The sequence below is a fragment of the Nycticebus coucang genome, chromosome 10 (assembly GCF_027406575.1).
Source record: "Nycticebus coucang isolate mNycCou1 chromosome 10, mNycCou1.pri, whole genome shotgun sequence".
NCBI lineage: Eukaryota > Metazoa > Chordata > Mammalia > Primates > Lorisidae > Nycticebus > Nycticebus coucang.
The window spans coordinates 27,961,974-27,975,661 of NC_069789.1; the positions used below are offsets into that span (position 1 = coordinate 27,961,974).

At 33.4% G+C, this 13,688-nt stretch overlaps 1 protein-coding gene across 1 annotated transcript in view; it reads left to right on the forward strand.

Annotated features, from left to right (window-relative positions):
- The first annotated feature begins 4,192 nt into the window (after window positions 1-4,192).
- DNAH14 (dynein axonemal heavy chain 14) overlaps window positions 4,193-13,688 on the forward strand; it is an 862,921-nt gene continuing 853,425 nt past the window's right edge. The window contains 2 exon segments of the mRNA XM_053607548.1: window positions 4,193-4,269; window positions 11,677-11,814. Coding sequence (XP_053463523.1) covers window positions 4,193-4,269; window positions 11,677-11,814 — 215 coding nt within the window.

Here is a 13,688-nt window from a genome sequence, read left to right on the forward strand (position 1 = left end):
CTCATTCATAACCCAGGGACTGTGTGTGTATATATATTTATACACACACATATATATATCCTAAGTTTTATGTATGTAAAATGCATATACCGTACAGGGTGGAAATAAAGTTTGTGTGCAATTAAAAATAGTTTACAGGCTAGGCACAGTGACTCACACCTGTAATCCCAGCACTCTGGGAGGCCAAGGTGGGTAGATAGCTTGAGTTCGTGAGTTCGAGACCAGCCTGACCAAGTGTGAGATGTCATCTCTAAAAAAAATAGCTGTCATCTCTAAAAAAACATTCAATGATGTTGTATGCATTATGGCAGGTGCCTATAGGCCCAGCTTCTTTGGGAAGCTGAGTCAAGAGGATCGCTTGATCCAAAGAGTTTAAGGTTGCTGTGAGCTATGACACCACAGTACTCTACTGGAGGCAAGAAAGTGAAACTGTCTCAAAAAAATAGTTTAACATAATAAATTGCACACTAACTTTATGGACACCCTGTATATAGTACCAAAAATTATATGAGATTGAACAATTACATTTTCCAAACTTAAGCTAGAAAAAATTATATGAGATTGAACAATTACATTTTCCAAACTTAAGCTACATATCTCATTGCTAAATATCACTACTGTCACTTTCAAAGTACTCCCCAGGGGAAGCTTTGCACCACCAGTGGCTAGTTCACCTTCAAACAACTTTTTCTAGGATGAATTTGCAAACTTAATTGTCGGACCTCATATAACAGCTCTGATATCTAGAAAAAGAGCTCCAAAATTGCTTTGAACTGTATATATAGCACCTAATGCAGAGGGGGTTTGTGAAGATTTCAATCAGCAAATATATGTAACTATATGTATTTGCTTATTGCTTCTGGAATTACCACAAATTACTGGCTAAAAGCAATACGTGTTTATTATAGTTCTGAAGGTCAAATGTCTAAACTGTATGTGCCAAATTCCTTCTGGAAGCTATAGGGGAGAATCTGTTTTCTTGCCTTTTTCAGCTTTCAGAGGCTGCTTTCATCCTGGGTAGGGGTCCATCATCAAAGCCAGCAGTATTACATCCTCTCTCCTCTCTGACTTCTGCTTTCATGATTACATCTTTCTCTCTCTCTGATCCTCCTGTCTTCCTCTTATAAGGATGCTTGCAATTTACACTGTGATCACCCCAAGAATCCAGGATGATTTCTCCTTCTCACATCCTTAATCACATCCACAAGTACCTTTTACCACAAGTATGTTAGTATCAAGTAACATATTCACAGATTCTGGGAATTAGGATTGGGTTGTCCTAGAGAAGGCCATTTTTCAGTCTACCACATTATATAAATCTAGACAATTACTAATATTATACTATTCTATGCCTCATATCTGGGTCACTTTTCTTCCTGTTGAAGTACATACTTAATTATTCTGTAATTGAAGTCCTATGAATGATAATCTTAATTTTTGTATGCATTCAATGATGTTATAACTGAGTCTAAAATTCTTGCCAGTTATTTTCTTTTCAGTATTTTGAAGATATTGATTTTTTTTGTCAATCTGGCATTGACTATCTCACAAACCATTATACCAATAAACTTTTGGTCTTTTTGACAGAATGGGTAGGACTCTCAGATACATAGGATTGTATTAATTATAATCTTTTTGGCCTATACTCTGTCAAACCTAATTTAAAAATTATATGTTCAAATAAGCACTTGAAAATCCATCAAGGAAGATAAGAATTAGAATATTAAGAAATAATTTTTATCTATGAACATCTCCATTATTTCATCTTCTTGCCTGCCATTTCTCCTCCTGAATTTTGTTTTTATTATCTTGCCTTGAAAGAAAGTTTTACCATATATTATAGTATCTAAATAATATATTTTTAGTTGTTTTCAAAGTATTCAGCATGAGGGTTTTAATAATTGCTTTTACCCCCTACTCAGTGCTTTTTACTAAGATTAATCTTGTATTTTCTGTGTTATTATATTTCATTGTATGACTGAATCAGAATTTGTTTATTCTCACAGTGATGGAATTTTAGTGTTGTTTCCAATTTTTAGATATTATACACAGTATTACTTTGGAAGTTCCTACAAATGTCTTCTGTTTGTGTAGAAAGTATATGTGTGGGGGGGGGTCTGTGTGTGTAGGCACTTAAAATGGAATTGCTGAGTTATAGGGTATACTGATGTTGAGTTTTATAAGATAATGTCAAACAATAGTTGTACACTCTTTCCAGAAATAGATGAGATATTATTGATTTACAACCTCTTTGCTTGGTTTTATCATAACTTTTTCTATTTGAATGACAGAACGGTAACTTGTGATTATAATTTCCATGGTCCTGATTACTAATGATATTGAACATCTCTTCTTAGTTTTGTTTCTTCTTTTGTGAAATGCCTATACATGCCGTTAGTCTATCTGTTTATGTGTTTTCTGTCCTGTTCTCATGGATTTGCCCTTATGGAGTTCTTTTTAAATTCTTGAGGCTAATCCTGTGTCACATAGATGTTAAATGTTATGTAAATGATCTATTGCTGTGTAACAAACCATCCTAAAAATATATTTATTCTTTCTCCTGATACTGTAATGAACTGGGTAGTTCTGCTGCTCCATGTGAGCCATGTGAATGTAGTTGACTGCATTCATTTGATGGCTAAGCTGGGCTGGAAGGTAGAAGAAGCCTTCACTCATATTTCTGGTGCTTCTGTACTATTTTACATACTTTCATACAAGCTTTTCCACATGACTGACATACATTTGATTTTGAGCATGGTCATCTTAGTGTAGATGTGGTTATGTTACATAGTAGATGTCTTCAAGAGGGAAAGTGGAAGGTAAAAGATCTCCTTAAGGCCTAGGCATGAACTGGCAAACATTATTCATGATAGGCAACACAAACTTTGAATCTCAGTTGAGCTATCATTCTAAATAAAGAATTTTATTTTTCTTATAGGTCTGTATTACTAAAAAATTATATTCAATTATTATTATCATATATCTAATCAATAAAACATTTGTAGAAATGTGTTTGTTTCTTTGCTTATAGAAATGTGTTTGTTTCTTTGCTTATATAAATACCCATGTAATAGTCTCAGTTTTGCATTTCATCTCACAAAGCCTGAAACATTTACTTTTAAGTTTTCTTAGAAAAATTTTACTGACTGCTGCTTTATTGCAAATCAAGAATGGATTCGATTCAAGGATGATTTTTTTTCCTTTTTTTTTTTTTTTTTGAGACAAAGTCTGACTTAGTTGCCCTTGATAGAGTTCCATGGCTTCAGCAACCTCAAACTGTTGGGCTCAAGTGATCCTCTTGCTTCGGCCTCCTGAATAGCTGGGATCACTGGGATCTGCCACAATACCCAGGGTCTTACTCTTGGTCAGGCTGGTCTTGAACTCATGAGCTCAAACTATCCACCTACTTTGGCCTCCCAGAGTGCTAGGATTACAGGCATGAGCCCACTGTGCCCAGCTTGATTCAGGGATGATTTTGAATCCAGTAGGATCTATCTCCCTTAGGATCTGTTTCTTTATTTTATATTAAGGTCTGAGAAAAGGTCAATCCTTCAGTTCTTAGCTTCAGTGAATAATCCTGTGGTCATTCTTGGTATTCTTAGGTCATGACTGGGACTCTTTCTGCATGCTAAGTCTCATCAACAGATAGACTGTCCTATATTGATGCTGTAGTTTGTCAGTTTCATACCTACTGTGGAAATTCTGGCATATTTATTCTAGTAAGAACTACTCTTGTCCTGGTCTCTTAATTCTCTCTTATTTGGTTTTTCTGAATCATATTAACTTGCTATGTAAAGACTTTTCCTCCATACATTGATTCTAGGCTCAAAATCTTCAGTTAAAGTGTACTTCCATGTAGTTCATCATCTTTATTTGGAAACTTTCTGTATCTTGTTAGATTCTTCTCAGTTATCAAATGAGACTTTTCCATATTTCAAAACCCACTTCCTATTGTTTTATTTTATGTGAGGATTTCCCTGAGGACAGCTAGCTTAGTGAATAGTCTAGAATTATACAAGAAATATTTGAAGGTAATCAGAATATTATATTAAGCTACATCAGAATTTGGAAACTATATGTGTAGTTTTGAATATCAATAAGTATATCTCTTAAATTGTCTTTTATATTAAAGAAAATAATGTCAATATATTTTTTTACAGCAAGTTACTTCATAATTTAGTTCAGAAAGAATATGGAAACATTCATACCCATTACTTTGCCTACAATATATCAAGACGAAGACAAGGAGGAAAGCAACACAAAACAGAGGTAAAAATAAGATATAATGTGATAAGAATTTTTTTCTGAAGATTCCAACTATATATTTCCAGTGGTAAGCCATTCTGATAGTGAAAAACTTAAATTGTCAAGGAGGATTAATTGAGTTTCTAGAGTTTAGAAAACCTGAGTTTCTCAGAGCATAATTCCTACTAAGATAGTTACATTTATACTGGTTGCTGGTTTCTTCCTTCAGACCAACCTTGGATATACCAAAAAAGTGAGAGGGAAGTTGATGGGTAGATAAATTAACCAACAACTGAGACATCTCAGGAGGGAAAAATGTACCATTTCTAATAGTAATGAAAAGTAAACTACCTAGAAAATTTCCTTTTAAAAATAATATGTTTCTAATCTTTGTGAAGAAAATTATACAGTTCCATTGAGAATTTGACAAAATATATATAGAAAAACAAAAGTCTAGGAACATATAAGTACTCTTTAAGAAAAAGTAAATGTGATTCTTGACCTACAGCTATAAAAACTTATTATCTTATTATAAAGTTATATTAATCAGTGTGATACAGAAACAAAGACAAATAAAATAAAGAACTCAGGGAGAGACAGTTATATATATTTTGAGTATTGCAGGTTGGTGAGGAAAGGATGAGGGTGTTCGGTAATGGTGTTATGACAATTCTCTATTTATTTGGAGCAGGTAAGGGTCTACCTTTTGCACCATGCCCCAAAATCAAGGATTTAAGAACACATATGAATCTGAAAAGTTGTGAAAAGCCAAACTTTAATATTGTTAGGAAAACATAAGTTAATTTTGTCATCATCTTGAAGTAAGGAAAAATTTCTTAAAGGTGGCACAAATGACACACACCATAAAGGGAAAGATAAATTATATTACAATTAATAACTTCTATTTATAAGACATCAAGAAGTAAAAAGCAAGTCCAAACAAGAGATATAAAATAACCAAAGTTTGGGCGGCCCCTGTGGCTCAAAGGGATAGGGCGCCAGTCCCATATGCTGGAGGTGGCAGATTCAAACCCAGCCCTGGCCAAAAAACCACAAAAAAATAAATAGCCAAAGATTACTAACCAAAATATATAAATACCTCCAAAATATTGTTAAGAAAATGGCAAATAATTCAGTACCAAAAAAAGGACAAAGGGCATAGACAAATATTTTTATAGAGAGAAAACATTTCAAGATGTTTATAAACCAAAAATTAGAACTTGCAAAGTGCTCAAAGGAAAAGGATTTAAGAATACCTAATAAACTATTTGTAAATAAGTTCAAGAAGTTATGATTTATTTGTCCTCAAAAATACATTATTATTTGAGATATTTCATTTGTTTCATTTCTCAAAACAAATACAAGAAAACACAATATATGAAAACCTATGGGATAAGTACATGTAAAAGCACACTATGAGGAAAGTCTATGGCAATAGTGCCTACATCAAAAAGCCAAAAAAGGGACTGGGTGCAGTGCCTCATGCCTGTAATCCTAGGATTTTTGGTATTTTTCTACCAAAAATAGAAAAATTAGCCAAGCATTGTGGGCCAGAGGCTACTCCAGAGGCTGACAAAGGAGGATCACTAGAACCCAAAAGTTTGAGGTTGTTGTGAGGTAGGCTGATACCATACTACTCTAGCCTGGGAAGCTGTGTAAGATTCTGTCTAAAAAAACAAAACAAAACAACCCACGAACAAACAAAAAACAGTAATCTAATCACCCATCTCAGCTAGAAAAACAAGAACAAACAAATCTGAAATTCGTTTAGAAAAAGAAACAAAGATCAGAGGAGAAATAAATGAAATTGAAATAAATTCAATGAAGTTACAGTGTACAAAACATAAAAACTCAATAGCATTTCTATATTTCTATAGCAAACAATCTAGAAAAGAAACCAAGAAAGTAATCCCATTTACCATACCTACACATAAAATTCAATACCTAGAAAAAAACTTAACCCCTTTAAAGAAGTGAAAGATCTCAATAATGAAACTAGAAAACATCGGTGAAATAAATTGAAGACAATGAAAAAATAATGGAAAGATATTCCATGCTTATGGAGTGAATGAATCAACATTTTTAAAATATTCATACCACTCAAAGCAATCTACAGATTCAATGCAATCCCCTCAAAGATACAAATAACATTCTTTACTGAAATAGAACAAATAATCCTAAAACTTATATGGAGCCCTAAAACACCCAGCATAGCCAAATCCATCTTAAGCAAAAGAACAAAACTGAGCAATCACATTACTTGACTTCAAATTATACTAAAATGGTCTTTATCAAAAGGCAATAATTAATGCTGGAAAGGATGCAAAAAAAGATGAACACTCATATACATATTTAACTAAATATTAAATAGTACGACCTCTATGTAAAACAGTATGGAGGTTTCTCAAAAAATTAAAAATAAAGCTGTAGTAACCAAAATAGCCATAGTACTGGCATAAAACAGACACCCAGACCAATATTACAGAAAAGAAAACCCAGATATAAATTCACATATCTATAGTGAACGTATCCTTGACAAAGTTGCCAAGCACATACTTTGAGGAAAGGATAGTCTCTTTAATAAATGGTTATGGGAAAACTGGATATTCCATATGCAGAAAAATGAAACCACACCCATATCTCTTGCAAATACAAAAATCAAATCAAAATGGATTAAAGACTTAAATCCTGAAACCATTGAGGAAATGGTCTGGGCACGGACATTTTGAATAATATGCCCAAAGGACAGGCAACCAAAGAAAAATTGCACAAATGAGATTAAAACTAAAAATCTAAAAAGCTAAAAATCTTCTGCACAGCAAATAAAACAGTCAACAAAGGAAAAAGACAATCTACAGAATGGGAGAAAATATTTCAAATTGCCCATCTGACTAGGGATTCATAACTGAAATATATAAGGAGCTCCAAAAACTCAATAGGAAAAAAATCAAATTATCCACTTATAAAATGGGCTAAGCATCTGAATAGATATTTCTCTAAAGATGTACAAGTGGTGAACAGGCAGGTGAAAAAAATGCTCAACATTATTGGAAAATGCAACTCACAACTATAACGAGATATCATCTCACCCTAGTTAAAATGCCTTATTATCAAGAAGATAGGAAATAATAAATGCTGGTGAGGACATAGAGAAAGGAGAACACTGTGCGCTGTTGGTGGGAATGTAAGTTTGTGCAACCACGATGGAAAACAATATGGAAGTTCTTCAAGAAACTAAAAATACAACCACTGTACGACCAGCAGTCTCTGCTGGGTATGTCTCTACAAGAGGGGCATATAATACACCAGAAAGAATCTGCACTCCCATGTTTATTGCAATACTATTCACAATAGCCAAGATATAGAATCAACTTTAATGTCCATAAGTGGATGAATAGATGAAGTAATTGTGATACATATACATAATGGAATATTACATAGCCACACAAAAGAATGAAATCCTGCCATTTGCAACAACATGGATGGAACTGAAGAACATTATGTAAGTGAAATAAGCCAAGCATGGAAAGACAAATATTACATGTTCTCACTCACATGGAAACTAAATATTAATATTAAAATAATTTATCTCAGGGAGACAGAGTAGGATGACAGATACCAGAAGCTGGGAAAGGTAAAGGAATGGGGAATAAAATAAGGATGGCTAATGGGTACAAAAATAGATGGCTAGACAGCATGAACAGTATTCTTTGATAGCACATCAAAGTGACTATAATCAAAAATAAATTAAGGTAAACTTTATGGAACTAGAATGTTTCTAACACAAATAAATGATAAATACCTGAGTTAATAGGTACTTCAGTTATCCTGATTTGATTAATGCACATTATTGCCTGTATCAAAAGATCCTGGGTAACCTCTAAAGATATATAACTACTATGTATGTACACAAATAATTAAAAATAAAAAATTATTTATTATTTTTTGGACTATATAAGGTAATAGTATGTAATTAGGTTACTCAAAAATGGCAGCATTTAATTGAGGATCAGCATATAAAATGAAAGTTTATATGTAACAAAAATATTTGTATATTAAAATTTTAAAAATACATTGGATAGTAGTCGGTATAAAGAATATGCTCTAAGAATAGGGATAAAAGCTGTTGGGCTCCCCTCGATACCAACATTTCATCACAGATCTTAGTTGTAAACAAGCAGAAAGATGATGCAATCTCTGACATAATTAAAACTGGGTAAATCACAATAGGTGTGTCCTGCAAAATAGTTTGTCAAGTATTTGTCCAAGTCTATTCTAGCTACTGAGCAAATGGATTAGGTCGATGGGTCTTCTCATTTACTGGTAGATTCTCCAATTCATCTAGAATTTCCAAACCATCTATTACCTTTCCAAATACTGTGTATTTCATTTCCAAATGTGCCTGCTTGCCATGGGTGAAGAAGAACTGACATCCATTGGTATTGGGGCCATTGTTAGTCATAGATACAGCACCTCTCACATTGTGCTTAAGATAGTCACTATATTCATATTCAAACTTCTTTCCCCAGATACTGTTACCTCCTCTTCCAGTACCTATTGGATCTCCTGTTTGAACCATAAAATCTTTGATGTTTCTATGAAATATACAGCCATTGTAGTAATTTCTTGGCACAAAGAGCCAAGAAATTCTCATGTTTTGGGTGTTCTCTCACAGAAGACTTCTATTTTAATATCACCTACATCTGTATGCAATGTCACAGATTTTTTTTCTTGATGGCTTCAGGAAGGACTATTTAACACCTCAGATTTAATCTTAGCCTTACTAAGAGACGCTCAAAAATAAGTCTCTCAAGCAGTGCCTTGTACTTTGCAGTAAAATTAACTTTATATGTGATCCTTATATATAAAGATATATAACTACCATGTATGTACCCAAATATTTAAAAATTAAAAAATTAAAAAAGAAAAAATATAACTATGTAAGTATTTTTGTATAACATATCAACAGGTACAGTAGTACTGATGTCTGCTGAGAAGTACATATAAGGCTTTAGAGAACTCTGAATTTCCTCTGCCTTATAAAAATATACTGTATAAGTCAGTTATAGGCAGTGATTCTGTATTTCGTTCTTATGAAAAGATTTTTCTAGCATTTACAGAGTGAACAGTTGTTTAATGTACTAAAAAGATTTTGGAATTGCAGGATCGAATGGCAGGTCTATTTTTAGATCCCTAAGTGATCTTCAAACATCTTTCCAAAAGGAATGTGTTAGTTCGTATTCCCACCAGTAGTGCAGAAGTGTTTCCTTTCTCCACATTCACACCAACATCTCTGGCTTTGGGATATTGTGATGTGGAATAGTCTTACTGGGGTTAGATGATATCTCAAAGTTGATTTGCATTTCTCTCATGATTAAGGATGATGAGCATTTTTCATGTGTCTGTAGGCCACGTGCCTGTCTTCTTCAGAGAAGTTTCTATTCGAATCCCTTGCCCACACTGAGATGGGATCACTTGTTCTTTTCTTGCTAATACATTTGAGTTTTCTATGGATTCTGATTATTAAACCTTCGTCAGAGATATAACCTGCAAATATCTTCTCCCATTCTCAGGGCTGTCTGCTTGCTTTACATACTGTGTTTTTGGCTCTGCAGAAGATTTTAGTTTGATCAGATCCTGGTAATGTATTTTTGGTGTTGTTTCAATTGCCTTGGGGGGGGTCCTCATAAAATATTCTTCCACGCCGATTTCTTCAAGTGTTTTCCCCAAACTTTCTTCTAGTATTTTTATAGTTTCATGTCTTAAGTTTAAATCTTTTATACAGTGAGAGTCTATCTTTGTTAATGGTGTAATGTGTGGGTCCAGTTTCAGTCTTGTACAGGTTGCTAGCCAGTTTACCCAGCACCATTTGTTATATAGGGGTTTTTTCCCCACTAAATGTTCTTGATTGGCTTATTGAAGATCAAATGATGGTAAGTAGCTGGGTTCATCTCTTGGTTCTCTATTCTGTTCCATACATCTATCTCTCTGTTTTTGTGCCAGTGCCATGCTGTTTTGATGACTATCAATTCATAGTATAGTCTGAGGTCTGTAGCATGATTCCTACTGATTTGTTTTTTTTTCTGAGTAATGTCTTGGATAATTGAGGTTTTTTTCTGATTCCATATAAAACAAAGTATTACTTTTTCGAGGTTTTTAAAGTATGACATTGGTGCTTTAATAGGGATTGCATTAAAATTGTATATTGCTTTAGGTATTTTAACAATGTTGGTTCTTACCAGCCATGAGCATGGTATGTTTTTCCATTTCTTGACATCTTCAGCTATTTCTTTTCTTAACTCCTCTACCATGTTTGTATCCAGAAAACCAAAAATCACTTTATAACAAAGAAAGTTGCACCAGAATGTTTATTGCAGCCCAATTCATAATTGCTAAGTCATGGAAGAAGCCCAAGTGCCCATCGACCCACAAATGGATTATTAAATTGTGGTATATGTACACTGTGGAATATTATGCAGCCTTAAAAAAGATGGAGCCTTTACCTCTTTTATGTTTACATGGATGGAACTGGAACATATTCTTCTTAGCAAAGTAGCTCAAGAATTTAAGAAAAAGGATCCAATGTACTCAGCCCTATTATGAAACCAATTTATAAGCATCCATACTTTCATATGAATGCTATAACCCAACTACAGCCCAAGATGAAGGGTAAAGGGGGTGGGGAGGATTTGTGGAGGGGGAGTAATTGGTGGGACCATACCTATGGTACATTTTACAATGGTACATGTTAAATCTACTAAGTGTAGAATATAAATGTCTTAACACAATAAGAAAATGCAGTGAAGGCTATGATAATCAGTTTGATGAAAGTATTTTAAATTGTTTATAAAACCAGCACATGGTACTCCATAATTGCATTAGTGTACACAGAGATGATTTAATAAAAAATTGTAACAATAAAAAGATTTTGGTTTTTATCTTTTTGTGAGTTTGTTGGGTTTTATTTTTCCATAAAGGAGGGCAATATATGCACATAAGTATGAAATTTCAGAAAACTGTGCTCTGATTCCATTCTAACACAAACTTAATTGGGTAACATTTCTTCATCTTCTAAAATGAGGTCAAGATTTGCAAGTACCTTCCAGCTTAATGTTTTGTATATATTTTATTATGGTAGTCCTAGTTAGATCTATTTAGTATTTAATATCTAGCTTCTCCATGTGAATTTTTTAGATGTGCCTATGAAAATGCCTATCAAAAATTACTTGAAAGGATAGATAATCATACAGTATTTTAAGTATAGAATAAATATTTAATCTTTAAGTTATAGAAAATGTTATAGGATTTATTAAACCTAAGAAGCTGTTTTACTTGTAAATATGAAATTTTAGGTAATATGTTCATCGCTCAGTATTTTATTGGTGTGATTATTCATTTATTTTCTTAGAATTGTTTTCTTTGTTATATTAGACCTTTCAAATATGAAGAACAAAAATATAAAGATGTCAAGAAATTTGGGAAACAACCAGCTGAAATAGCAGAAAAGGAAACAATGAAATATAAAACAGTTAGAACATCCTCTAAACGCTTGAAGTCAGAGAAAACAGAAGAAATTGATGAAGATTATTATCCAGGCATGTTGATTTATGTTCTGTTTTATGGAGATGAAAAGAAATTTTCATAGAATTAAGAAAGCAAGCAAATAAAACAATGAAACACCAGAGTTTACTTTCAAAAATTTTATTAGTCATAGCAATTAGCAATGTCTTCAAATACAAAGCTTGCTTTTTAAAGAGAACATAAACAAAATAAAGTAATAATAATAATAAAAGTAATAGGACTATCACAAACGCCACTGATATGTCAAAATATCTGATATTTCTATAGCAATTTACAGTTTACATCATTTTTTCATGCAGGTCATTTGTTTCCTCCCCCCAATCCCTTCCTTTCCTCCATCCTATCTCCTGCCTCCCTCCCTCGCTCCCCGACTCACTTCTTCCCTTCCTTTTCTCTTTCGTTTCTTTCCCTTTCTTTTCTTTACTTAAGAGGTTAAAGGCAGGTCAAAATTCTGTTAAGTCCCTGAAGCCTTCTGGCTGTTGCTCTACTAGTATTCTGATTATTCCTCTGTATACCCCCATTTTTTAAGTCTTCTTTCCTTCTCCCTTGCCCAAATTCTACCATTTCCAAATTATAATTTTTTTAAATCACTTCCTTTTTAAATACAGCTCTTTCATATCCACAATTTTTATAAGTTTTCAGCCTCACCTGCAGCATTTGTCTCAGAGGGTAGCTGTGCTTCCTCTCTTTTAAGGTGAATCCCACCACCTCATTCTGGAGCTCAACTTCTGCCATATCTATAATAGAACTTGAGGTCTATCAGTTGTCTTCACTCAAATCTTTTCTGTCAGCACACAAACATGCTACATGCTTAACAATCTTAAGCAAAACAGAACAAAAAGAAACATCTTTACTTTTGTGTTCTCTTCTCACACTTACCACTATATGATCAGGCTTCTTCTTGTAATAGTAGCCTAGACTTCCTACCTCCACTTCCTTACTTCTAATTTGCTCCTGGGCCTGGATTCTGCCTCCTTAACTATACTGATCAGACTATTCCCAGGTCACCAGATACTCCCCTTTGGCTATATCTTTATAAAAATAAGTTATTTATAAATAAAATAATTTTTATGTTATGGCACTATTCTGCAACATTGTATTCCTTGACCACTTATTTTCTTTCTTTTCCCTCAATTTTTGAGGAAAAATATTCATTCATCTGGCTTTTTTCCTGCAATTCTACCTGCTCATTTTCAGTCTCTTTAATGGGTTTTTATATTTCCATCTTTAAATGTTGTTGCTTCTCAGGTATTTTAGAGTCTGCCGAAATTATAGTTTCCTTTTCTCTCTGCACTGGAAAATGCTTCCATCATTTTAGAGAACAATACATAGTCATATTGATGTTTTGGTCAACAATGGACTGAACGCACAACAGTGGTCCTATGAAATAACAATACATATTTTTACTGTAACTTTCCTATGTTTAGATATACAAATAACATTGTGTTACAGTTGCTTATAATATTCTGTACATTAAAATGTGTGCAGGTTTGTAGACTACAAGAAATAGGCTATACCTTGTAGTCTATGTGTGTAGTAGAATATACCATCTAAGTTTGTGTAAGTACACTCTATGATGTTCTCACAGCAATAAAATTGCTAATGATGCATTTCTTAGAATATATCCCTGTCATCAAGTGATGCCTGCCTGACTGTATTTCCTCCTGGATTATCTATTAAATATTATACATACTGCAAATATTATTTAGGTATATACCTGCTGTTGTCTTTATCCTCTGCCTGAAGATGTGTATATTTGATTTCCTGAAGAGGCCTACACTCCAGATCTTCTGGCCTCCGTTGAGCCAGAATGTTTTAATCAGATTAAAACAGAGGGAGAACCTGGATGTTACTTAGCTAGT